The 27,983-nt window shown below is 45.2% G+C and overlaps 1 protein-coding gene across 4 annotated transcripts; it reads left to right on the forward strand.

Annotated features, from left to right (window-relative positions):
* Positions 1–70: 70 nt before the first annotated feature.
* LOC127005000 (uncharacterized) lies at positions 71–27,751 on the forward strand. 4 transcript variants are annotated; one of them, XM_050873437.1, is made up of 4 exons: positions 71–334; positions 16,658–16,846; positions 18,768–18,869; positions 26,940–27,751. In XM_050873437.1, the coding sequence occupies exons 1-4, from the start codon at positions 158–160 to the stop codon at positions 26,982–26,984; spliced, it is 513 nt and encodes a 170-aa protein (XP_050729394.1). In that variant the 5' UTR covers positions 71–157; the 3' UTR covers positions 26,985–27,751. The 4 variants fall into 4 exon arrangements, with proteins under 4 accessions (XP_050729394.1, XP_050729385.1, XP_050729396.1 ...); XM_050873428.1 differs by lacking the exon at positions 18,768–18,869 and adding an exon at positions 23,180–23,296 and having other exon boundaries at positions 72–334; XM_050873439.1 differs by lacking the exon at positions 18,768–18,869 and adding an exon at positions 20,481–20,549 and having other exon boundaries at positions 73–334.
* Positions 27,752–27,983: the final 232 nt, after the last annotated feature.

Here is a 27,983-nt window from a genome sequence, read left to right on the forward strand (position 1 = left end):
ACTGTGGGAGGTTCTGGGCCCTATGGCGGAAGGGTGGGCGAGGGGCGGCGTGCCAAGGAGCTGAGGGGGCCGCGCCGCCCAGCCAGTGTTGCCCCGAAAGCCAGCGTGCGTGGACCGTCTTTCCGTCACTCCCTCGTCGCTTCACTCACCCGCAACCATGAGCTGGCCATCTGCCTACGGCTACAAGTACACCCCTATTGGCCTCCGCCAGAGGGAAAAGAAGGATGACTCCTCAGGAACCCGCTCCATCTGCACCACCGTCCACCTTCCCCAGGGCGGACACCTCCTCGACATTGAGAGGCAGTATGGCATGGACGGCTCCATGTCGAAGAGGGTGAGTCGCACACGTTACTCAATCATCTAACCCATGACTCCCAGGTGATGCTCATCTCTCAGCCAACACACACAAGAGGAGACCTAATCATGAGAGTAGCACCCGAACTCTTGCTGCAGAATACTTATCATTAAGAGCACCCGAATAAGTATGATTTTTGTTTGCATTCTTGAAGACCGATGGATTACGCATAACTTCTCATAGGTGCATTTTGATCTGCCTGAACTGAAAATTGTGAAATTCCTAAGAAAAGGGGAAGGACAGGAGAGAGAGAGAGAGAGAGAGAGAGAGAGAGAGAGAGAGAGAGAGAGAGAGAGAGAGAGAGAGAGAGAGAGAGAGAGAGAGAGAGAGAGAGAGAGAGAGAAAATTGTTACAGTAAAGTGATAGTGACGGTGGTGACGCCTCATAATGCCTTCAACTGCTGAAGGGAGGAGACCAATGAAAAAAGATGGAGAGCGGCACAAAAATGTTTTGGCTCCCATGTAGCTTGAAGCCAGCGGTGCCGACGACTACTCGGCCAAAGGGCCTCTCATACGCCCAGCTCTCAGGAGCAGACAACACAGACACAAACACAACCCTTGTTCCCAGACGCATGGACTAAATACTGGATGTGACTCAGCACTTCCCATTGGCTGGCTGTTAGCTAACGCTGAGGGAACAACACTCCCCTTCGCCACTTGAGGAACCTTCGTTTTTGTACTACGCAATCCATTTGAATAGCAGTATTGAAACACACACACACACACACACACACACACACACACACACAAGAGTGTGTGTGTGTGTGTGTGTGTGTGTTTATCATTTAGCACAGTTCGATCACGTGCTGTACTCGCAACCACAAGCCTGTACTTTACCCGAAACAGCCTGGAGCTGCATCGTAACGGATCTTTGGATACGGCTTAAATTTCACATCAATCCAAGTAACCCCGCCTCACACCCGTATCTTTTCACTGCTGGATGGACTGGGGGCACAGATGAAAGAGTTCCTATCTCTCTCCACTCTGCGGGAATCTTACCCAGGACCTCTCGACTGTAAGCCGATCGCATAAACCACTGCACTGCGGAGCTACGTGTTTAATGTACTCACAGTCTGACCACGTGCTTGCCGGCGAGTTTCCTCCCGGAAAAAGCTCTGGAGCTCGTTAGCCAATTTTTTATTTATTTTTTTTTTTTTTACGTGCCAGCCTATAGCGCCGTTAGGCTTTCTTGAGGGGCCTGGATGGTAATCGGCCCCAGCCCGTCATTGTGCAGGCAAGTGTTTTATAGTGGCGCCATCTACAGGCAAAAATGGAACCTCACCGCCCCCTCCCACTTCTTCGCTCCGTGCATCAGCCTGAAGAATGACAAGCCGAGCCCTTATCCACTGCATCACGGTACTTTTTTTTTTTTAGTGTGTAATTCGCCTATTCACCCATTGGTATCCTCCAGGACTGAGCTACAAGCCCATATGATACAGGTCTGATGGGCTTAGGTTATTCCTCTTTGGTGGTGCCAAACCACCACTCCAGGAGGCGGGACCAGAATCCCTGACTGGCAACAGGCACCCATTCACTGCTGGGTAGACACCGGCACAATTTAAGAAGCCAGCCCATCCAATATCAATCCGCCCTAGGAATCGATCTCGGGACCAGGTTGTGAGCCGAGCGTGCTAACCTCTGAACAAGGGAGCGTCTTATAACTTATGACAGATACCCGGGTGGAGGGACAAATTCCCCTAGTGACACCGGGGACCAGTTGGACAGGGGCTCAGATGAGAGGAGACAGCTAATCCGTTTCTACTTCGCATACGAATCGAACCCGGGACCTCTCGGCTGTGAGCTAAGCTCCCAAACCACTGTAATACGATGTGTGTATATATATATGAGAGAGAGAGAGAGAGAGAGAGAGAGAGAGAGAGAGAGAGAGAGAGAGAGAGAGAGAGAGAGAGAGAGAGAGAGAGAGAGAGAGAGAGAGAGAGAGAGAGAGAGAGAGAGAGAGAGAGAGAGAGAGAGAGAGAGAGAGAGAGAGAGAGAGAGAGAGAGAGAGAGAGAGAGAGAGAGAGAGAGAGAGAGAGAGAGAGAGAGAGAGAGAGAGAGAGAGAGAGAGAGAGATATTCGTTGGTAGTCATCACCCAAAGCTGAGAAACACACCGGAGCTCAAGCCGGATAAGAAGGAAAAGGGACCTATTTGTTTTACTCCAATCATTGCATGAACCTAATTAATGATAATTTATCTTCATAATGCCTTTATAATGCAAGGGCGTCAACCATCCCCAAAGCCCAAAAGGCCCAATAGGTCCTTTAATCCTTCTACAAGCGAAACAACCTGTGCAGGTCCAGAGGATGGGACCACCAACGAGGTCAATGGCTCAAAGTCTGACGGAGAACAACCTTTGCGCCGAAAATTAGAGTTTAATAAGTAACTAGTTACAGAGAGAGAGAGAGAGAGAGAGAGAGAGAGAGAGAGAGAGAGAGAGAGAGAGAGAGAGAGAGAGAGTATCCATACTAGAGTACCTAGATACTGGGATCCCTGTATGTAGTACAGACCTTGTCATATAGTTCCTCTTGGCGGCGAGCTACAGACTTACTGGACTTAACGTCAGGAGACCTAAATAGCCATGAGCCTCAAATACTTTCGGGGCTAAACAGCTGAGCTTATATAACTATGACGAAGTTGAAGACAGCACTACGACTTCCTATAAGCGACGCTCCGAACTAGGCTCACCACACGCTGGACCATTAGACCAGGCCATGAGTCACAGGCACGCTCGCTGCATCACCGCCTTAAACATCGAGGCGAAACAGGCGGCACAGGCAGCTGCACCATTGCCAGACACCACTTGGTGGCGGGGGATCACTTGCTCACCGCGGAAAAGGTGGAATAGGAATGACAAATCCTGTTGACAAACGTATGTGTGATGATGACGTCACGCTCGTTTGACACACGATGACGGTAAACACGGGAGGGAGCGTGCCAGGGCCAGACCGCGGCAGCTATTTCTGTCCTCCCAGCACCACTATCGCCCCACTCCCTCCCTTAAAAAAACTTCTCCCCTCGCCTCCCCGCTTCTCTCCCCAAGCTGACACACACCCAACATACAACTCTACCATATCCGACTCTTCTAAACATACACGCCCACTATATCCACCTCTTATATACTTTTTTTCCCTTCCTTCTCCACTACATTACTCTTGAAGTTCCAACTGGAGAGTAAAACTCCTACCTCAACTATACGATGGCTGAAATTCACGAAAATGTGTGCAAAATACTGATGTAATCGTAGTGGTGGTGGTGGTGGTGATAACAGTGGCAGTAGTAGTAGTAGTAGTAGTAGTAGTAGCAGTAGTAGTAGTAGCAGTAGTAGTAGTAGTAGCAGTAGTAGTAGTAGTAGCAGCTGTAGTAGTAGTAGTAGGTAGTAGTAGCAATATTAGTAGTAGCAGTAGTAATAGTGGTAGTATTAGTAGTGACAGTGGTAGTAGTAGTAGTATTTGATGTTGTTATTGTTGTTGTTATAGATGTTGTTGTTGTTCCCTGCATTGTACATCTTGGTATTATTTTATTACCGGAGTAAGTTGACGTACATGACAACGAAGAGGAACCTCTAAGAAATTGGTCATTTGAAAACAGGATTGTTTGTTCCCCCGCCCTTCTTCCTCTCATTTTTGCTTCCTCTTTCAGCTTTCATTGCCATTAAAAAATGTTCCCCTCTCTGAATTCCCTTCCTCTATTTCCTTCTGTTATATAATTGTATTTATTTATACTAATATTGTAATATTTTGACACTATCAACTATTTTCAGCAGTGCTAATTGAGTGGCTCGAATCTATATTTGCATCTGATCCTCAAAGACTTAACAAAAATACATTAAACTACAAACACTGAACTGACAATCCCTCCCTCATCTCCTACTCAAGCCTCGCCCTCGCGCACTGAAATGAAGTTCTTATATTAAGTAAAGGAGATACGCCAAGACTATTTTAAAGACTATTTTAGGCTCTATTCCCCTCTTGCCATTCACATAAGTATTAAAAATGTATTTTCAATTCACATTCAATCCACATTCTTCCTAAAAGATACAATACACAAATAAAAGTGTTCACAGCTACTTCATAAGTACCTAAATAGTCCAAGCCAAAGAAGATGCTTTTTTGTGTGTTAAAACAAAAACTTAAAAATACATTAAGAGCACAACATTCTTATACATGAACCCCTTCCCAGCCACGCCACGACCACCCAGCTTATCCCAGGCGACATACCTTTGTCCTCTCCCTTCCCCATGGCCTTCCACACCACACACATCCACGCTGACCCCACCCATTGCAACGACGCCTTGAATCAATGGCACCTCAAACTACATGAACCATTGAGTTCACGCCTCTCCTCCTCCTCCTCCTCCAAACACTCCCTGCGCACACGCCCTTCCTCCTCCCCCACAAGACATTTCCTGCACACACGCTAAGTCTTTATCTTTACATCGTCTGCAACGGCGCCTCGAACCAGTTTATGGCACTCCCGCTCCTCCAGCAAACATTCCCTGCACGCGCTCCGCTGCCTCACCCCGCCTCGGCTAATTGAAGCACAGCCACTCTTTGTTCACGCTTCCCGGTTGGCGTTAACCCACCGACCTAATTTCGACCATAGGAAGGGAATGTCGCCTGTGCACCCTTCTGGCCAGGCAGCGTCCCCTGCCTCCTGCTCCTGCCGCTCAGCCCACCCTGCTGCTGCTGCTGTTTTTTTTTTTTCTCTTTCTTTTGGGAAGTAGGGCCAAGCATATTCACGTAATAGCTTTATTGATACATTTGTGGGGAATATTCGAACTTGCTTTATTTGTTTGTTCATTTCTCAACAAGTAGAAAATCGTTTCCAGTAATTTTCATCTCAATATGTTTATGACTGCGTGCATCGGAGTATCCACGGATTAAAACACACTGATGAAAAACAGTTTCTAGTTGTGAATTCATGAAATACCTGATTATATGTTCCGGTCTATAATGAAAAGTTCGAAAATCTTGGTGATAAATAGCGTTAAATACTTTTAGTTTTCTACAGAGTTCGTCCTGTTGATAATTTAACATAAATGTATCGACTATTTCCAGATCCCGCGATGTATAGCGATTACTACTTCTCATTATTAGCAAAAGTAGCAATCAAACATTTGAAGTCCTCCCAAAAACTCTTCTTTTGAAAGCTAGTTACAATGCTGGCGCAGGAAAAGTCCAAATCCCACCACAGATTACGTCCATGGGTTGAAATAAAAGCTCACATATCAGTATTTGTAGCTTTCGTCATGGAGCACCGATAAGCCAGTGTACAGACACGACTCCAACAAGTAAGGAGGCGCCAGCGGGGCGGGGCGACACAACAGCTACGCGAGCGAGGGTGTGTACGTGAGTGTGTGCGCCCCGTCAGCCTATCCGCCATTTGGCTGGTGGGTGCCTGCTGTTCCCTGGGCGCGGTGGAGGGACATATAAGGCGCTGCTGCGGGCGGGGCGGCACTAAGGGGTGATGCGTGCCAAGGGCCGCCGCCCCCCATCCTGGCCCCCCCATCTCGGGTGTCTTGCCAGCCCGCCGGCCACCAATGGAAGAATCATAATCGTGGTTCAGATGCAGCCGCTGCCCGTCCACCGCTGCCACACTACGAAGGCGCCTGACGAGGGCTGCTGCGATGCTTTAACCCTCATATGATTATTATTTTCTGGTTCTTCAGCTTGTTTGAGAATCGATGCTTCCTTATAAGACTGAGAAACGAGTACCTCTGAAGTAACTTTTCTTACCATTGCTCGTGTATTTCTGTGCATAACGTTGTCTCTTAGTATCTTATAAACGTTTTGACGTGGAAATCTCTCACGTGTACAAAAAAAGAATTGTAAGAAAAAATTGTAGGCTCGTCCTCCACTTCACTTAATGTTTCGCTTCTTTCTTGTGGCAAAAAGAAAATAATAAACACTTATTTTTTAGCCTTTATCTGCGAAGTCCCCTTCCCCCAGCCTTATAAGCTTTATCAGTCTTCATGAATAGGAAAAATAGTCGTGGATATCTAACCTTGCACACGTTTACCTCAACTCTCCATTCCCAACGAACAGGAGAAGGTCAAGTCCGCGAGACACTTTGATGCATTCACCCCTTCAATTGAGGGAACGAACTGAATGATTACCGAATACCGACATGCTGACTACCGACATGTTACTGCGGATGTTGGATAACCACCTGTCACTCTGGCTGTCTTGCTGTCCTGAGGGCGGATTCATCAAACCACTTACGAGACCTGTTGTTGCTAAGTCTTCTGGTAACTCCATCATCTACGAACGCTCTAGATCTTAAGGCGACTCCAATGGCAATGAAAGAAGTGTCGACCAGGCCAGTACTTTATCCACTGTCATCGGAGCAGCCTGAACATAAGGTTAATTCGTAGAGGACAGATTTACTAAAAGACTTACTGACGACCGGTCTTGTAGTGGCTTTATGAATCCGGCCCCTGCTTCGTAGAGATAAAGCTTCCCATTACGCATTAGTATGACAGCTAATGCATGCCTCCTGTTCCACTTAGACGGACTGGTTTGTCGCGTTTTTCGATTGAACATCTTGACGTACTGTTGGGCATAAACGGTCCCTATTATTTTGTGTCAGGTTCTGAATGTTAGTTGTGTTGCGCTAGTCACGTGTTCGGCAATTAGTATCATAGTAATAGAGTATTAGAATAGTGACTCTCTCTCTCTCTCTCTCTCTCTCTCTCTCTCTCTCTCTCTCTCTCTCTCTCTCTCTCTCTCTCTCTCTCTCTCTCTCTCGTATTTTGTTTTGTTTTTATGCTAGAGTACATGTAGAATTCTTGTTGGATGGCGGAATTTTAGTTATCTGAAGGTTAAGCAGGCAGCAAGCATTTTTGTCAGCCTGATTCACCCACACAGTAATGAAGATTTTTTTTTTTCTGTAAGGGACGGCATAACTCCCCTGTTACGTAATATACTTTGAACTCTCAACTTGCGAGTCCTGGTTCTAGAAGACTCGTCTCACGTCTGCTCTGCGATAAGGGTGACTAAGTGATGATCGTGTCTGCTGAATACTGATGTTTGCTCGTCGTAAGTTTACGAAGGTCAAGAATAGCTTTTGTAAAGTGACTTCAGGAAAAATAATTCACGTAGGATGTAAGAAATCTTTGGTGTGAAGCAAGAACATTATATAAGTAAAGTCAATGCAAAACTTTTACCACACGAGAGACTTTCCTCAAGACACTTTGGTAATTCAATATACAACTCGTAATCATTCTCGCACGCATTGACCATTTGCTCGTGCTGCAGCCCATGTTGATCGAGTAGTGAGGAGGTGCGGGTGTGTGTAACAAGACTGCTTTCAGGAAGGGGGGAATGTGAAGGGGATGAAGAGAAGAGAATTGGAGAAAGGACACTAGTGTGTAAACTTTCTCCACACACACACACACACACACACACACACACACACACACACACACACACACACACACACACGGCCCGATAGCTCAGTGGATAGAGCGTCTGCCTCACAACCAGAAGGACCGGGTGAAGATAAGTTGGGTTTATCTTCTTTCATGTGTAGCCCCTGTTCACCTAGCAGTGAGTAGGTACGCGACGTCAGGCAAGGAGTTGTGACCTCGTTTTCGCGGTGTGTTGTGTGTGAGTGGTCTCAGCCCTACTCAAAGATCGGTACTATGAGCTCTGTGCTCTTCCGTAGGGGAACGGCTGGCTGTCTCGAGAGAGACCCGCAGCAGACCAAGAGGTGAATTACACACACACACACACACACACACACACACACACACACACGGATCTCCGGAGTGGCGTGGTTAGCGCGCTCGCTTTACAGCTAAGGTCTTGGGTTCGATACCTGGGTAGGGTGGAGACGGATGGGCAGTCTCCTTTAATCAGTGCCCCCTGTCCACCCAGCAGTGAATGGGTACCAGGTGTCAGTCGGGAGTTGTGTTCCGCCTCCCGGGTGTGTGTGGCTGTGAGGTTTCAGCCGTACAGAGGGATCCGTCATTTATGAGCTCATTCATTCGGGAAGGTCACTCGTTGACAACCGAAAGTGTGTAGCGTAGTCGACCAAATTACACACACACACACACACACACACACACACACATCTATAAAAACAACACGACGTGTCTTTTCATCCACATAAGAAAATATAAAGGGATCAACATCAAGATGAAAATATATATAAAAAGATAGTAGTGTTGCTGCTACTGACGCTACGTAGTGGTGTTGTTTCGCTTCACATATAGATTTTACAACTTAATAAATCAAAAGTCTTCATCAACAAACACTTACCTGGAGAGAAGCAACAGCAGCAGAAAAAAGAAAGCAGGCACAGTAGCTTGGAGCACCATTGCCGCTGCCTTGCCTGAGGTTGGCTGGCGTGCCCATGTTTGGTGGTGCAGCCCGCCCGAAGCCAGCCCTGATCACTCAGCCCTCCCTCGCTTTTAGTCAGGGGGGCTAGGATGGGCTGGGGTGCTACAGGAAAAAAACGTATGTTAATTTTGACGCTGATTGAAATTATATGATAGTGATTAAGCTGATGATGAGTATCATCTCGAAGACAAAAAAAAAATAATAGTAACGAGTATTTTATCAAGTTAATATCAACTATCCCAAGCACACACAATAAGGCCTCTGAACTAACGTTTCCCTCGCCCGTGATGCGCCGCCGCCCACACCCTCGCTCCCTCGTTCATCGCCTCGAGTCACACGAACATCGACACCTAGGAACACGCTCTTGCATCGATGCGAAAAATCTAATTCAAAACTGCACTAAACAATCGGTACTTTAGTGGCACAATACAGTGCCATTATTGAAACAGTGTTTCGAAACAGCTTTATAACAGACTAAATGACCTTACGCGAACAAAGATGTCTCTGGAAATAATTATTTGATTATTTACGTCATCAGTAGTATTTTGTGACATAGCGTGTTGGGGTTTTTAGTTTGTTTTGCCACTGCTATGCCCCCTTTAAGTTAATAATAAACAAATAAACAAAATACGAGCGACACCTCCCTCTCCTGCTAATACCGTCTCAGCATTGATTCGAAGCCCACCAACCATTACTTAGTATGAAAGTCGCACGCTCCACCGTCGTGCCAGCCACCCAACCTTGTGAGATCATCTAATATTAGCTTTACTCAGCACTATGCTCGTACACACATTTTGAGGTAGTAGCGAAGTTCTGCCCCTAGAGCATAGTAGGGCCGCCTTGGTGCGCGTGCGTGAGCTGAAGTGAAGCTCTAAGTAGGTGCTCGTTGTACCGTGAAGCCCTGATCGGATCGGCGAAACCTCTTAGCTGAACTTTTAGTATATCCCTGTTTCATTGCCTTCTCTAACGGCTCTCATTTTCCCTTTTTTGTATATCCCATTTGCCTTCATCTTGCTCTCCTATACTACTCTTTTCATCTGTCCCTACTTATTATCTGTTATGCACTCATTCCTCTCTTCTCCCTTTGACTTTAAGGTCCCTACTCTCTCCTTTCTTTGAACCACCACCTCTATACCCCTTTAAATTTCCATAAGCTGAGTCTCCTATCACTATCATTTCGCAATATGTACCCCGAGAAACAAATGTAAACAAATAAAGTTTACTCATGCCAAAAATACCTTAAGGAAACTCTGTAGTTAGGCTGACTGAACACAGATGCTTCCACTTTACATGATCATTTCGTACATGCAAAAGGGCTGACATGGTAGAGATGCTTAGGAGAACCGGCCTATCTCGCACTGTCCTTACTCTGTTGGTTTTATTTTCTTCACGTTCATTGCCTTCACCGATATTACCTCATCACTCACTACCTCACCTCCCCAGCACCTACAAGCCCCTCCCCTACCCCGCCGCCGATATACCCCCCCCCCCCCACTAACACCCCCACAATGACACACTGCTTCCATTGCCCCCTCCCAGCATCACCTGCCCACCTACACTCATCCCGCTCCCTCCCCCCTCCCCCACACACCCCATGTGACACCCTGCCCTTTTCACACCCCGCCCCTCATACCCTCATTACCAGTGCCCCCCTACCCCCCTCCCTTGTGCAACCTCTAACTTTTTCACTCCACATCCACCCCCTAGTGCCCCTCCTCCACCCCCCCCCGACACTAGTGCCAGTCAGTGAAGGTTCCTGGCAGGTGTTCGGTGGGCGCCGCGCCGAATCAGGGCAGTTGGCACCCTCTCAGCTGACCGCCGGCCAAAAATAACAATCTACTCAGACTCGGTACAAAAAGAGGGCAATACAATTAACCGTTTTAGAGCAACGGCTAACGCGGTTCAGCTACTCCAGGAACAGTCAATAAGGGCCCCGGTGCCACTCTCTTGCTTGGTACGATACACGTGCCATTATAAGAACAAACAGAAGTATAACAATTCAACAGAATATTTATAGCTGTTCACAGGTAGCCTATCAACAAATGAAAGAAACAAGAAAACTCGGTAGTAAAACATTGTCTTGGTCACAGCGAAGTGTGGGAGAGCTCATCATACATATAATAAAGGATGGCTGCAAATGTGCTGAGGCGCCCCAAACGGGCTACACAGTGAGGGCGCCGAGCTAAGGTTGGAGAGGAACTACACATTTTTTCTCTCTGGCGGGTGGCGCCAGGACCAGACGCAAACACCCGAGGCCCTCTTAGTCAGACATCAAAGTCTGTACCTTTGTGCCGCAAGACACTCACACTTTGATTGCATAAAATAAATGTACGGTAACTTAATTCTTAAAAAAAAAAAAAAAACATTATTAGTATCTAATAAACAGTTGAACTTGAAAAGTTCTGATCTGTATCAGACTGCAGGCTGGATGTGTGGACAATGATGATTCGCAGTAGATGAATCTTTTAAATATCTCTATAAATAAGTGAAAAAAAAAAAGTCATTGAATTGGATTTTCAAAGCGTTTCCATGACTGTTGAAGGTTTGTAGAAAAGATATATGAAGAGATACTGATGTTTCATAAGGTAGGTAATGAGATACTGGCACGGACCTAAAACGAATCTTAACCCAGGATTCTATATATCTCTAAATCTGATTAGGAAGTACGACTCTCTCTCTCTCTCTCTCTCTCTCTCTCTGGCACACACACACACACACACACACACACACACCAGGGATAAGAAGCTAAGTTCATTGCTAGGAGCAGACGGCGTGTGTTGGACTGAGCCTCTGCGCTTCGAGGTCCTTGGATAGGTATTGATAACATAGGTGTGTTGCACCTGTGCTTCCTTGACAGTCAGTGTGTGGATGTGATTTACCTGGCAGCATGTGAGCCAAAGAAAAAATATAATAACCCAAAAAAGTTCAGCAGTGAATTTTTTTTACTATATTGAATTTTGGACATCGTCACCACTAAGGGAAAGAAAATGTTTATTGAAAACTAAGTGAATGATAAACACTATCTCCAATACAATATTTTGATGATGACATAGTTTACTATCTTCAAGACATTGACAAAAATCTTGTTCTCACCATAACAAAGATTGCCGAAGTGGATCCTGTCGACAACTATCCCCGCCGATTTTTAACGTCCATGAAATACCCTGAGGAAGTTGTCCCAAGCAGAATGGTGAGTGAGCCGCGTCGCGTGCAGGGGCTCCTCAGGGTCTCGATTAATAGTCCACGTGATTATTACTATTATTAATTCACTGCGGAAACTTCTTCCTCCTCTTCGCTCTGCTTTAACACACCCATGAAGCGGTAACCTCATGGCTCCTCACAGATCGTGGACACGGCCTAACCACCCACAAACCCACCACCTATCACAACGCCCAACCACCTTCACCCCTACCTACCTACCTGCATACATACCTACTTACGTGTCACCTACCATGCTATGCCCCACCAGACCCATGTCACGGGCTAACCACCTACACCTTCCACCTATACCTACCTATGCACCGTCTACGACGCACCTTACCACAGCAGATCCATGACACGGCCAAGCAACAGCTAAAATAACATCCCCCTCCCTCCTATGCACCACCCATTACGTTACACCGTCACATACAGCAAGAGTAACAGCTAGAGCACCCCACCTGGGCTCACCACGTACCCCTGCCAAGTAATGGTGCTTACTAACAACTGAAATACCCCTTCCACGTGCCACCTACCAAACGCTACCACCTCAGACGCACGGTATGACGCGTTAACAGCTACGGAGAGACCATCACGACTAAGACATCCCTTTCACGCGCTACTTCCCAGACGCCACCACCTCAAATCCACGAAGCCACCATATCACCATGTACCCCTGCCACGTGCTGCATCCATGTCACGCTCAATAACAACAGCTAAAACACCCTTGCCACGAACCAGCAATCAGGCAGACCTGTTCTCATGAAGGTCCAGCTAATCACTGCCTCCCTACATCCCTGTGTTTATTACCACCTGCCAGGAAAAGCTTGAGCACTTAAGCCTCCACCGCAACGGCTTACCCACGCCCCAAGCCCCCTTCAGTCATTGCTGCGGGCGTCAACACAACTCCCGCTTCTGCCCCGGCCGCTGCCCTTCACTACCACCACCATCAACTCCCCCCCTCCCAGCGTTCTGCCGCCCCTGTGCCGTAGGTCTGCTTCCTCTGCTTCACCCTACTTACGTACCTTATCCTTGCCTCTGCTGCTGCTTAAGTCTTCTTCCCTTCTAATTCGATCAACTTCTACCTCAAGTCTTACTACTTTTTTTTAATCCCCGTGTATGATAGAGCCCTGTGGTGAACCACCTGTCTTCCTTTAACAAGATTAATATAGCACACCTTTTTTTAATCTCTACAACTTTATATGTATTTTTTTCCCATTAGAGAACTGTCCTTTGGTTACCCTACGAATAATAAATCCATGGTAGTAGTTGTGTTTTCTTCTGAAATACTGTTATTACTTGTGTTACTATTATTGCTATTGTTACTGAGACACATATCTGTGGCCACATCATCATGACCAGCCTCACCCTGTTGTGGGCCGAGTGTAAGCCAAGTGTTTATGATTGTTTTTCCAGGAGGATTATTGCGGGTTCATGCCCTACACTCCGGCCGTGGCGGCAGTCAGGCGTCGGCTCTAACCTAACTCCCTACCTTGCCCTGCCCTACACCCCCCCGCCCCACACCCTCTCCCAAAACACCCTCTCCAAATCCCCTAATGCCCGACACCTCTAAAGAAATGCTGTCTTCTCTTGTAAAAAAATAAATGAATTCGACTTACAAAGCATAAATCCGACTCACATGCACCAAAAAAAAAATACAACAATCGGATCGGATCCCGAGCGATAACGCATTGACGCTTTTCGTTGACTTAAATGGTACTGACAAGTGTGATTTTTCTGGCTTTCATAAAAATACTGTATATACTTTTTCTGCGTTTATGGTGATTACTATTATTACTGTCGCATCCTGAGTCAGCTGGCGAGGCAGACTGCACTGGACGGAGAAACACGCCAGTCTTTCCTTTTTATGCCGACATACACCTCACTCTTCTAGTCCTGTCCTCTATTGACCCTAACACTTTAATCTTGTGTCCCTGTCTCCTTCCTCCTTCGTCCTCCTCCTGCTCCCACCCAGCTCTGTGGACGAAGGCCTACAAGTGCCCTTGCGGCTATAGGAAGATCAATCTTTCAAAGTGTCGCTGTCGCTTTAGCTTCTTTTATTTACCTGTCCACACCTCTTCCCGCCAGCTGTCTCGCCTCCACCTCTTTATTGCCATCAGTACGCCTTTTAAAAATGAAATTATAGCTTCTCATCATTAATATTGGGCTGCTCTGGTACTCCAGCTTTAATCATTTTCAACTACATAAATATAAAAGCAAAAATATAAAAGTGTGTAACATTATTATACTCATGATCTCATGATCTCTTTATTAACCCTCTAAACTAAATAACAACCAGGTTCATGTTGATTTAGCCTTTCTTTGGTTTACCTTTATTTTGCGAGTAACCTTTATATATTCTCAGATTATTATACATTTCACACTACTTGCTATTTTTCTGGCTCTGATTCACTTATTTCGATAGACCTTGTCTTGGCACAACCTTTTAACATCCTCACGGAAGCTTGCGTATGTTTGAAACTGAAAACCGCGCAGCTCACTCCGCACTTTCTATAGTGTAAGAAGTAACCTTCTTTTCTAGCTTGTGTAATACTTTTAGTGCCTCAGTTACCCACTGAGGTATCCTGTACATTACCTTTCCCTTTAACTAGACCATCACTACATATCGCGTGCCCCCAAATGTGTAGCATCCTTCCCCTCTCACTCCTCACTTGACAACTGCTCCTCATTAGTTTCCTCACACCCACGACTCATGTAATGAGCGTCAGCACCTCCCAAGCGGCCCGGCGGGGAGGCGAGGCTTCCTCCACCGAGCGGCACAAGCTCCACACAACCGTGTGAGTTGTGGGTTTTGTGTTTCGCCTGTATGCTGTGGCGTGAAACTTGGTCTTGCACTGAAACTTGTAAACAAATCCTCGAGTCTTGCAACCTTCCTCCCCATTACGAACGCGCCCCGCTGTGTGGCGGGCCGGAGCACAGCTCCTAGCGGAGCAGCGCCGCCGGTCCCGCTCCACCACTAGTTGCATGATGGCTGACGCGTTTGGGCGCGTGCATAATGCAGACAAGGAGCCTTCCATTATTCCTTAGGTGTTCTGCTCAGCTGATGCACACAAGGGAATACAATTGTCTCCATTATATATTTTTTTAGCAAGGCATTTCTAATACTTTACAGGACACAACTAAATAGTAAATATTTTTTTTCAGAATTTTTCAGGATAACTGAATTTTTGTGTACTCTATAAATCTGACAAATAACTAACCTGGAATTTTATCTAAGCGACAGAGTATAAAAGTTAGTGTGCTAAGGTAGTGAGGGTGTGTTGGCGGGGCGGCGGTGTGGCCGACCCCCCTCACTAGTCACCTGACGCTGCTGCATGACAATAAACATTATTGGTTTATATATTTTGTTGCTTCATTCTGCTTACCGCTTGTTAGCATCTAATGCATTTTTTTCGCTGAACTAACTCCATTATCTAAGTTTTGCTATTATTTCGCCCTCCCCTCCCTAATGCCACCACAGTGTCTTCTGCTTACCTATTTTAAGGTTACGTTAAATGCTACAGACCTGTGTATGTACCTACCGGCCAGTCATACACACACACACACACACACACACACACACACACACACACACACACACACACACACGCCTTACAATTTGATTGATATTTTACATCTGTGATGAAATCAAACACCTCAAGCAATGCATCACTTAGAGAGGCATGTCCACCACAAACATTCTGCTGTGCCTGATGCCGTCCATCCAAAGGAGGAAAAAGCATTACGCTAGACTCCATCAGGACACACCTACTATATTATACCTCCACCACTACCACCACCACAACCTCCTCCACAATACTGGTCTGTCCCCCAAATCAGTGTTCGTTTTTCGTCATGATTTTCCATCTGATCATGGCGACAAGTCTAGTTCCTCCACTCTTACCCAGTTCAAATATTAAAGCGCTGCTTTTGTAACGTCCCCTAAGGCACTGACTTATTGTGTCTCTCTAAGATTTGTACACACTACTGCTGTTAAGACCTCATGGTATGTATTAAGAGAACTCATATCTTTAGAGAGGAATGTAACAACAACTCAGACCCTGTAAAGTCCAAATGTACCCACGATATCTTTACACAACAAACACTAAATGGGGAACACCTAAGGTCGTCCAACACTTCATATTTTTCATTGATCGTCCTCCTCGCGACCTCTACGCCCCCTCACCCACCCTTTCGTCCTCTGTGTAACCACACACTCACACAACAAGACTTTTCGCTCTCTTCTTCCTTCCTGGCCCATCTCCCAATCTAGCCAGTCCTCTTCAAAACCTTCCCTCCTCTATAAGTATTCCTTTCCTGTCCTTTCTAAAGTCAGGCACCCAGCCATTAGTCCTTTTTATACCCCTTCAAACACGTTAGCCCTTTTTGTCTTGTTCCTCTACTCGTCCCCCCTCTGGCCCGGTGCTACTTCATTTAGACTCCTCTGTGTGTATATGTTTCCTTCTTGTCCTTTCTAAAACATAAAATTGTCCCTTTCACCCTAAGAGTAACCTTATGTCCTCTCTAAAGCCTTTTCCTGAGCCCTTTCTCCTATGAGTAACCTTTTCTGTGTTCCCCTCTGTTGGCCTTTCTAGGGCCTTAAACTTACCCTTTCGTTTTTTTTTTATAACCCTTCATATCTACCCCCGCCCCCCACTCTCTCTCTCTCTTTCAGCCCATACCTTAATGTCACCCGTATGAGTTACCCTTTCCGCCCTGCCCTCTCATAAACCTAACACTTACACTGGCCTTATATTTACAGGAGACTCAGAACATGGATCCCTCTGCCTTCTCCCCGAGCCCCATGAGCCGCCCCGCCCCAGCCCCCGCCATCGAGCCCGCTTCCTCCTCCCCCTTCCTTGACTTCGAGCCTCGCGCCCCCACTGACTTCGAGCGACAGGCTGATGACATCATTGCCAACTTCCGTGCCAGGCAGGGGCTTCCCCTTGAGGTAAGCTGCTCTGGGTGTGAGATTAGGGATTAGATGGTTAGGGATTGGATAAGATTATCGTGTGTGTGTGTGTGTGTGTGTGGTGGGTGAGAGAGAGAGAGAGAGAGAGAGAGAGAGAGAGAGAGAGAGAGAGAGAGAGAGAGAGAGAGAGAGAGAGAGAGAGAGAGAGAGAGAGAGAGAGAGAGAGAGAGAGAGAGAGAGAGATGGTGTTGTGGTGAGCAGCCAGATCTACAAATAAAGATGGAGGGAGAGAGGGGGAGAGAGAGAGAGGGGAGAGAGGAGGGAGGAGGTAGAAGGGGTCGCTCGCTCTAGGGCCGGAGTACATGCCTAAGTATAGATTGATGGATGATCGCTGATTGACAAGAGGAGTTGGGTGACCTTGACTATCTGTCCCCTCTGTCTCAGCTCCTTTCTCCCTCCATTCCCTCCCTCCTCCTCTTCCTCCTCCTCCTCATTTCGTCCTCCTCTCTCTCCTCCCTGTATTCCAGTTCACTGTTTCCCGTCTACTCATTCTCTTGTCTACTTCTGATTTTATTTTATCGCTCTGTCTCTCTTCTTTCTTCTTTCCTCCATTGCCAGTCGCACAGTTATGATAGTGTGTGTGTGTGTGTGTGTGTGTGTGTGTGTGTGTGTGTGTGTGTGTGTGTGTGTGTGTGTGTGTGTGTGTGTGTGTGTGTTTATTTATTTAGTAGAGTCATTTTAGGGCTGTTTATTTATGATGCATATATGACTAATCATCCTGTAAATCTCCCTCACAGGTTTAGGTAAGGAACATTTTTCATGCTAGTATAATTATAATGAACACAGAAATAGAGATAAAGCAAAATAAGTAAAAACACTCGTGAAAAAATAACACGAAGCATATAAAAAAAAAATCACTTGAACACTGGTACGTTGGCAAGTCAGTGTAGCTTCGTGTTTCTGCATTGATGTTAGCTTGTTCCATCAAAAGCTAATTTCAAACAGCACCTAGCATCAAAATACAGTCCGCCAAACAGGAAGTGTCTGCATACCTCAGGGTCTGCCATCTGTAACGTTGTGCAGGTGATGGTTCCCTTACTCAAGTCCAGACGCCAAGTCACCTAAAACAATAACATTCGGTGTCAAAATAGGACTGATTACCTGAGTTGGTTAATGTTTAACTCCCCTTGAGTCCACCTACAAGCTACACCAACCACAAGTATAAATCACAGTCAGTTACTTAGGGTTAAGTGACCTGCTCTCTCTCTTACTCCTCTCCCCTTCGTGGGTGTTAGAGAGACAGAGATAGAAACAGAGAAGTCATCTGACAGGCTCCCATCAGACGTTAACCCAAGATGCAGACACTACCTGTGGCCGCCAGCACACCGAAGCAGCAGCCGCGCTGAGTCGAGGGCAGCGAGCAACCCGGAGTGGCCACGCAGCGGCGGCGACAGAGCCAGCCCAGACAAGTGCTTTCAGGGCTTGACGTGCATAGCGGTGAAGCGCCGAGCCGCGTCACAGTTACATTTCAATATGTCAGAATCGAGTTTCTGCAACTTTTATATACTCGGTTTTAAGGAGTGTTCGATCTTTCTTCGTCACCCGCTCTCAATTAATGTTGAATGTTATGAGACAATCTAACTTTTAAACTTATTCGTTTTCTCTTGCAAGGGGCACTCTACCAACAACAGATATGTTCGCAATATTTTGCATCACAAATGCTTGAGCCTTTGAATAACAAAATAGTTGATTAGCATACTTTACTAAACCAGTTTTTTTTTCTTCTAATAGTATAACGTATTTCGTAAAGACCATGTAAAGACTCTCCTACTATGATCAAGGTCCCTCCTTTAGCTGCGCCGCCCCACCCCTCCCTCACCCCAAAAACACACACACACACACACACACACATACAAACAGAGCTGGCTTGTAACACACAGACATAATGGTGTGCCAACAGCCAGAGAAAATGTGGGGTATCCCGACCGACTTGATCAGCGGAAACACCTGCTACTGCTTCCTTCGAGAGAGGGAGAGAACGCGTAGCAACCTGAAGGACATGGTCGGTGGACGGACATCCTCTTCCTCTCATCCATTAACTTAAATCAGCTAGAGCGTGGTTTTTCTGAGCGGTTTGGCCAGCTGACATTCCTTGCACTTGCACTCTGATCTAGCTGTGAGGTGTACCCTGTGTGGCCGTGCCTGTGTGGAGGTTGACCGCTTCCTTAGCAAAAGATTGAAGATTGAGAGTAAACATACCCCCACGGGCGTAACGAGGCTAACGGTCCCGTCAGCATGCAGCACCACGGCTCTTCCACAGATGTGTTCTCGCGTGACCTGTGATGCCCAAAAAAAAAATTATGTTCCTCTGCACCTGCCTGGGTGTGTTCTAACGTCACCTTCGTTGTAAAAAACACACACAACCTACTAGCGGTCTGTGTCCATTACCTCTATTTTTCTCCTGTCAATAATTACCCACGTATATGTCTCATTTTATTTCATTATTAGTTTTAACAAAAACTAGCGCTGAAAGCTTTCCCTATTAGACTCATTCAGATGCTTTATTGTTTCAAGCAGCAGAAGCACCAGACCAAGATGTCACGACTCTGCTTCCCTTCCTCCCCCTTTCTTCCTAGCCGGCAAAGAGTGAGCACAAGTGAGAGAGAGAGAGAGAGAGAGAGAGAGAGAGAGAGAGAGAGAGAGAGAGAGAGAGAGAGAGAGAGAGAGAGAGAGAGAGAATGTGTGTGTGTGTGGGGGGGGAGTATGTGTGTGTGTGTGTGTGTGTGTGTGTGTGTGTGGGTGTGTGGGTGTGTGGGTGTGGGTGGGTGTGGGTGTCACTCTTGCTGCTAGAGAATTGTCCAAAATCTCTCATTTCACTAAAAAAAAAAAAAAAGTCTTTATCATTTCCTCAGCTGGCCGCGTCTCGCCACATAGGCATCGTTGAACGCCACAAAGCAAGTGAATCCTAACACCGCCTTTTTTTTTTTTTTTTTTTTGATGAAAACTTTACGGAGAAAATCTCACGAAATATTCACGTGACGTACCTTCAACGAGACGATGATTATGAAAATGTAATACCAAGCAGTGAAACAAGTTCGTTACCCGACCCCATAAATGTTGAGGGACCTTTGATGCAGTGGTTTCTCCGCCACGATCCACTAATGACCTGGCGCAGTGACCCTTGCCATAGCATAGACACCGACGAAGCCTGACAGATGGTTGACGGATATTATAATCATTAATGCATTTGAAAGGACTGATGGAGGAAGAGATGGCGCCTTTGACGAATTATCTCAATGTGTATAGTGGTAGACGATGACGAATAAAAGGGTAATGAGAGCGGGATGAAGCGACACGAGACGCTCATTCCACTAAAGAAAGTAAACTAAGCAGCAAACATCAGTGCTGTCCTAAACTAAATACGATAAAAAAAACATTTACGTAGAAATAATATATAACTACACTTGACTTTCATAACATTCCCATCCAGGTAATCACTGAACTGAGGCATAAATCAAGAAATATGTCACAACTAAAACAATAAAACTACAATTAAAGATCTCGACCTGTTAGGTAGCATCTTTTGACAAATGAATCTGAAAAAAAAAATACCATCCATTAATGTCCACCTCATGTAAATATAAGTAATCCAACACCTTGAACCTTTTTCCAGTCTCCCTTCGAGGCGATTCAGTACCTGGACGACACTTACGGCAAATATTCAAACAGCTTGCGTCGTGAGGTACTGGTGGCCCGACCCTCTCTTGACATGCCCTGTAGTTTCCCTCCCCCTCGCCCCTCCCCGCCCCTCCCCGCTACAGCCTCGCCGAGACCCCATACATGACTCACACTTGACCTGCTGCCATCGTTCGCATCGTTCACGCTCATTTAGTGACATGATGAAGCAGCATGTGTCGGGAGCTATTGGTTAACCTGCAGATTCATCCCCTAACTAATAAATAGCACTTTAAAGAGACAGAGGACGGAACAATGGATTAATATAAGGTCTAGGATCAAAGATGGGATGCTGCATTAGGTAATATTCCCTGCCACCACCTCCGCCTCCGCCAGGCCGTCTAACACAGCCGTATTTTCGGTTTAACACAGGCTCGCAAGTTGTATTAACAGCAGACATAACTTTTTTTCGAAAGAGCTATTTACTATAAAAAAGTAAAATTAATCTTTAAGCTAAACTCTAATTAAACTTTTCTAAATAAATGTTTTTGCTTTAACGCATTTTCTTGGCAACTATATGTAAGATTAATCATTCCATGTCCTCCAGATTCTCAAAGTATATCCCGAAACACCATCGTACTAAAAAATCACACTGGAACCATGACTTTCATATAACGTGCGATTTCACTCCTTAGACTCATCATCAGGAATTTTAAGAAACCTCCAAGCATGCAGCGTTTGTATGGCTTGCATCGCCTCGTCACGCTGAAGCTCTATGCGGCTGTCCACGCCTATGCGAGCACCACAGTCCGCCTCAGTCCATACAGGCACCCTCTCAGCCCGGAACGCCTGCCTGGAGTGCGCGCCCTCTCGCCGACGCTGTACACCGTCCGGGATGACCACGAGCCTTCTTTGCTCTTGTTTCTTCTCTGTGTGCTCGTCCTCTGACACTGTTCGCCTTCAACTACTCACTCGTATTTATCAACATGCATCACATAATTTTGACGAGGCTTCAACTGTTTTCTTCTTATAAGTTTTGAATCGGTTTCATTCGTAATAAAAATCTGAGACCTTTTCTCATCTCCGGATTGCTTGTCATCAATACGCAGCATTCTGGATCACGGATTTAAGATTTTGTTCAATATTAATTTTTCATATGATTTGATTTAAATTTCGTGTTGTGAAACCAAACATCAAACCAAAATTATTTTCAAACCAGTAATATTTCAACCTTTCACCTCTCTTTTGATGTAATAAGCTTCACACACGTCTCCTATACCCACAAAAAAAAAACATAAGAGTGGAACCAAAGAATAAGTAACTGAATGAGAAATAAGTATAATCGTCACACTTTTTACAAGCCCTAATACACTAAGTTCAATGTGAGGGAGTAAACACTCAAAATTCCTCTAACTAAACACACAAATTCGGTCAACAAAACACGTTATATGTGTTTTCGAGTGAGGTGATAAAGTCAAGCATCGCACAGGACGAGTCTTCCGAGCACGTTAAGGAATCTACAATGTGAGATGTCTCCTTCTTTGGAGTGACATGTAACGTTAAGAAACCCTCGTGTGACGTGACAGACCACCATGACACACACTGCTCTTGCCTACACACACAGACATCCATCAACAAAATCCGCTTCAACGCATGTACCGGACAAAATGAAGGCTCCGACACTTCTTTTAGATATTTACAACAGACGATTCTTTGATCCTTGACCAAGCAATTCTCGTGTGAAACTTGTATAACTAGTTTCACTCGTTTTTAGCTTGATTTTCTTCATTTGTTTAAATTTTCTCCTTGCAGAAACTTTTGTGGCGTTCATAAATGCGCTTCAGAGTTTGAGTTGCATGTAAGTTAGTTGTAAAGAGGAGCCGCTGGTCTTCCTCCTCCTCCTCCTCCTCCTCCTCCTGTTCCTCCTTTCCCCTCCTCGCACCACTCTCTACTGCTGTCGCTGCTGCTGCTGCTGCTGTTGCTCAACTCTTGCCTTTTCCGCGGTCATAACGAGACATGAAGCTGAGAAAGACGACCCAACAAACAAATAAGCAAAAACAAATTATATGCCTCGAGGTGGATCATATTTTTACTTTTTTTTTCATCCATATCTCGCACTTTTCCCAACTTTGCCTATGGGAAGAAAAAAAATTGACTGCATTGTAATCTAAGATACCTATAAATTATAAATCGCTATTACATACATCATTGCCTTTTTCAGCTTTAATTATGCCGCCCGCTCCTTGACAAACAAAATCTTTCGTAAGTGTGCATGCCAGAACACTCTTTATAAATACTAAATTTTCTGTCTTTCCTCTTGAACTAAAATATGAAACTTCTACTTATACTAGTATGCAAGGTAATTGAATCCATGACTCTTAATCAAGCCACCGCGTTGAGGCACTCATGAAGCTATCGAGAGCCGAGCCAGTGGCCGTCTCCACCACCTGAGTTTCCTCCCTCACTAGTTCTTGGGGAAACATTTCAAACTTTAGAAGACAAAAAAAGAAAGTGTCTTATTCCGAATCTCGTCGTCTAGACCAATACGTTATGAAGGTTTTGTCAACCATGAGAAGTTTACCACGCCCTCACGAGGCACTCTTTATGACCTGCTACTGTCGGTGAACACTACACCCGAGAGTCATTGTAAAATGTTTTGTTTCGCAGAGCTTCAGGGTTACCATTAACTCCCAACAGGCACACTCCTCAGCGCTCGCTACGGCGGGAGAGTCAAAGATCTCGTCCCTCCTTTCATCTAGTGCCACGGCATCCTCGACGGTCAAGGAGGAAACCAAAATGTCAGCCACCTCGCGGGTAGGTGCTGAGGCCCAATGACTGGTAGACCCAGGAACCTGTAACATCACACGGCCAACGACTTTTGTAGCTCCTGGTTCTCGTCCGTAGAATTGATTGTATTTTTCAGTGGCCATGTTGTCACAGCATCCGTCCCTTTAGTTTATCCTCCTATTGTCCTGAGTCCTGCCCTTTGATGTCTGTGGTTTTGACCTCCTGCGTGACCATTTTAGATGTAGAGTTTTGGTACATCCTTTTTTTCTATTCCTTCGATACTCTACCGCCATACACTCCACCACTCGACCCCTATTCAGTCAGTCTTTTGAAATGGATATTACATCTCTTAGCAGTTCACTTCACGTTACTTGGCTGTAAGCCATATATTGCCCGTGCTACTTAGCACAATTACCCTCGTTTGCCAACACCTTTTGTTTTTTGACAGTTTTCTTTCCAGAGAGTTGTAAATAAAATGTCTTCCTTGAAGAATATGTACACAGACAAGGATTTAAGGCAGAGGAGGATTAAGACCATGAGCCCACACAATTGTCCCCGGTGGCTGTCGGCCTTGGCCCGTAAGTCACACTCGTCACTTACCGACGTGCAAACTCTAATCATCACCAACACGGCCTGAATATGCAGAATGACGAGATCACAAGTCCTTGACTTATCTCTCCCTCTTTGTTAGATAAACAAAGGCTAAATTTAAGAGAAGAGGCCAATCCAATTCTTTTTTTGGTTGTTTAAATTCGAGCCCGCATCCCTTCAATAAAGTTACGAACCGAGGGTTGCTACGACAGAGATAAACCATATTCAAACAGCAGATAAATGCCTATCTTGAAAATGGGGACAATGAAGACAGTATTGCCATTTAACTTTCTTGTCTATGTTAAAAATGCTTCACTTACAAATGGTAGACAATCTTCCTGTTGGCGGAATGCTCCACTACAACGGTACTAGGGGAGTTTATCCGAGCCAAGTCTTTGGCGAGTCATCTGTCACCACAGAATAGTCAACGTCGGCCACATGGTCAGATGTATTAAGTGAACTGTATCCGGGACCAAATACTGCCATGGAACTGAACGTTGAGCAAAAACACCCGTCAATGTATGCCCCTTCCTACACACTCCCTTCTGCACCAGACTATCAATCATGTGTGGTTCAAAAACAAGGACCCCGAACTTCCCGTCTACTGGCTGGCTTAGGACTCCTGAACTATACTTGAAGTATTCTTCAATGTTATGGATTCTGATTACCTAAATAATTTTACTACTACTACAACTACTACTATTACTACTACTACTACTACTACTACTACTACTACTGCTACTACTACTACTACTACTACTTCCACTACTAGCTTTTTAACAACTTTTTATTTTGATCAATGTACCATAAACTTTTTGAGTGTACATGTTTATATGTATGACAAACACTAAAGAGAGTGCCATTCACAGTTGGGAAGGTATGACACAGCTGACAATGGGTTTCCAGGGAGCCATATGGCCACCCGCCCGTCCATCCTCCCGCTTCGCCTGTGCTCTAACCCTTACGGTGGCCACAGTGGCCGAATGAAGCTGTCCAAATACTCCGCAGCTGCCCTACCTCCCGTTACCCTAATCCTACTCCTAACACTCAGGTTACATTATGCCTTTTTTCTTGTTTCAGTCGGCTAACCTTTACCTGCCCTGGGGTTATCTGGGCGGAAAGTCGTCTGAACTCATGTTAGCTTTAAGAAATTACCTGTAGCAGGTGAAGCGACTCCTCATTTCCGAGTTACACCCTTCTGCTGCCGCCACCTCCCCATAGCCGCTACTGCCTGCTGCTGCCGTACTCACCCAGGCTTAAATATGGAGGGACTTGAAAGACAGCTTCTCGCTAAATGATCTAACTCATAAAATTGCCTTAACGTCAAAGGCCTCCAAAATCCTCCCTGACACAGCCCTTTTTTCATTAATTCGGCTCTACATTTTTGGACTTTTCTGAATCAAGTACCACAAAAAAGATGGATTTTTTTCTTTTTACGGACTGCGTCCCAGTACTTATGAGCTAATTAGCAAGCATGTCAGACTAAACTTACTGGGTGAAATGTCTGCTACCGTGCTAAAAACTATCGTAAGAGCGAGGGTCTTCACATGCCCTAAATGGGTAGTTGGCGATGCTCACTTGGTTACACAAACGTACATACGATAAGAGTTTTCCTCTTGACATGAGATGATAACATGAAACCCAAGAAAATTCATTTACCACTAGAGATGCAACGGCTACCAGGTATCAGCAGAAAACTTTGCCTTTATTGGGGTATTTATATTTCAATCAAATATAATGTCAATGTTATTTTGCCGGCTAAGGTAACCTTCCTTTTCCCTCGTTGGCCGGAGAAAAGACAATGACCAATAAGTGGACGATTTAGGGCCGCTTCAGCTAAATTCAGCCCTACAAGTATGCATCGATGCGCAATCTCCCTCAGAAGTACCTACTGAATTCAGCACCAGTCACTGTGCTCTGGATATTATTTTACAATTTAAAGGAACACAGGGATGCAGACCTACTCACAGGTCGGTTTTATTATTGCAAAAATCGTTCAATAAATCAGAGTAAAAAAAAAAAAAAATATATATATATATATATATATATATATATATATATATATATATATATATATATATATATATATATATATATATACATATATATATATATATATATATATATATATATATATATATATATATATATATATATCAGCTATAACAGAAGGTACAAATTTTCTTTGACTGAAAACCTCTCAGACGGTTAGTAAACCTTGCCACACAGCGATTTCAGAAACATCTTCATGCTTAGATCATCTTCTGTAATGAGCAGTAAAGACTGGGACCTAACCACCACTTACTTTAGAAGACACAATAATGTAAAGATACTCTTCTGGAAGAAGGGGACACCGCGACAAATATTTGAGGATACAAACCAATCGTAATACATTGTATTGCTTGAAACTTTAGAACATGCGTTGCAGAAACACAATGCATTGTCAGTCCACCATGACTTGGTGAAAACAAACCTTAATACTACTGACTATACCATGGAGAAACAAAATGGCAACTCAGTCTATCGTAGTCAGGTGAGCCTCACCTAGTATCTATCTGACACCCAACGCAGACCCCTTCATAAGAGCAGTCTAACGTACGGCCTGGCAGGAGTCGGCCAAGCAATCAAGCTGCCCGTCACCTCCACAACGACGCGGCTTTGCATGACGCTGCTCTGTGATGAACTTGCTTGTGCTTTGGTAATAAGTCTGTGTGAAAATTCTTAGTGTCGCCAAGTACTAACTTTTTGAAATATACATATTAGCCCAGCTTAAGTCATTTAGACGTGTTCTTAGGTCTCAATTAAATTAGTGTTCACAAACAATTTCTTCCTAGTATTAGCATTAAAAAAAAAAAGAAAATTCAAAACATATAATCAATTTTTTTCTAAGTTTTTAAGGTTTCAAGTTAAAGTTCCTTTAATAAGATTCACAGTCTCCTGTAGTGAAATTGCAATTTTGAGTAACATTTCTTTTTAAAGTGTTATGAGGAAGCTCAGAGTCAAAAGAAAGAATAGAGTAGGCTTTCCCTTCCTAAACTTCGTGTGGCCCTGGAATGAGCAGCCCTTGGTCTCCCCACAGGTAAGAAGGGCTATCAGGAAGGCGGAAGAGGAATCCTTCTACTAAACGGTCCACGTAAAATCTCCCGAACACCTGCACATCTCTCGACTCATCCACCACGGCATCCCTCTGAACTAGTCGAAGACACACTGGATTTTAGGTCAACCACCTGACCACCACCTAGCTGGCCGGAGAGGTGAACACACACCCGGCGACCCCTCCAGCTCGTCGCCGCGGGCCGCCCACCACCTCGACACTACACAAGCCCGCCGCTCTTTATAGCCGTGACGCAGCCGGGGCCTCCTCCCAGCCTCTCCGCGAGGGAGGAGACGTGTTGGCTTTTCTCCCAGTTTTTGTACAAAATATGGGACAGAAGCATATCACCGCTGAATGCTTGACCCTGCATGCCTTTTGACTCCGTCACATGTAAAGAGAATTATTACTATCATCGAAACAAAAAATCACGAGCAAAGGAGCAATCCAGCTCGGTATTATATAGTTAATAATCATTTTTTTTAGAGTTATCTTTTGTCATTATTCATTTTACTACCGAAGTCACACTTGGCCGTATCCATTATCCTTCCTTATGATTTTTTTAATCTGGTTTATAAAATATTAGCTACATTTCGCTCAGACACTTGCAGTAAAACAAATTATGTAATCAGACAACATTATTACAAATACAGATATACGCTAAAAAATGGCAACTGTTTCAGTGACTCCTCCTAAACTCTGCTTCCGACACGTGGCCCACCAGGCCTTACGTCGACTGTTTAGAAGGGATTCAGTTCTGTTCTTTCACGCAGAATAAACATTACGTAAAGCTAAGATAAGCAACAGTGTTTTTTTTTATCCTGAATGAGTAGCAGCGATGGAGGCGAGAACACTCAGACAACTACCAAACGACAGCACCACCACCATTTGGCCTCAGAGGGAACACGTGTTTAATCCCTCACTCCCAGCACTCGCCAGACCATTCTTCCCCTCCCATGGACACTCCAAACACTCAGAGTACTGCTGAAACCAACGTAACCAAGACCAAGTGAGCTGCTAGCACAGTTTGAT

Source organism: Eriocheir sinensis, chromosome 3, assembly GCF_024679095.1.
Source record: "Eriocheir sinensis breed Jianghai 21 chromosome 3, ASM2467909v1, whole genome shotgun sequence".
NCBI classification, from domain to species: domain Eukaryota; kingdom Metazoa; phylum Arthropoda; class Malacostraca; order Decapoda; family Varunidae; genus Eriocheir; species Eriocheir sinensis.

What these genes read in the sequence shown, in the direction of transcription:
- LOC127005000 (XM_050873428.1), top strand. Translation starts at nt 158, where the DNA reads ATGAGCTGGCCATCTGCCTACGGCTACAAGTACACCCCTATTGGCCTC. An exon ending in ACGGCTCCATGTCGAAGAGG is followed by an intron (nt 335 to 16,657) that starts GTGAGTCGCACA and finishes TTATATTTACAG; the next exon opens with GAGACTCAGAACATGGATCC. An exon ending in GGCAGGGGCTTCCCCTTGAG is followed by an intron (nt 16,847 to 23,179) that starts GTAAGCTGCTCT and finishes AACTCCCAACAG; the next exon opens with GCACACTCCTCAGCGCTCGC.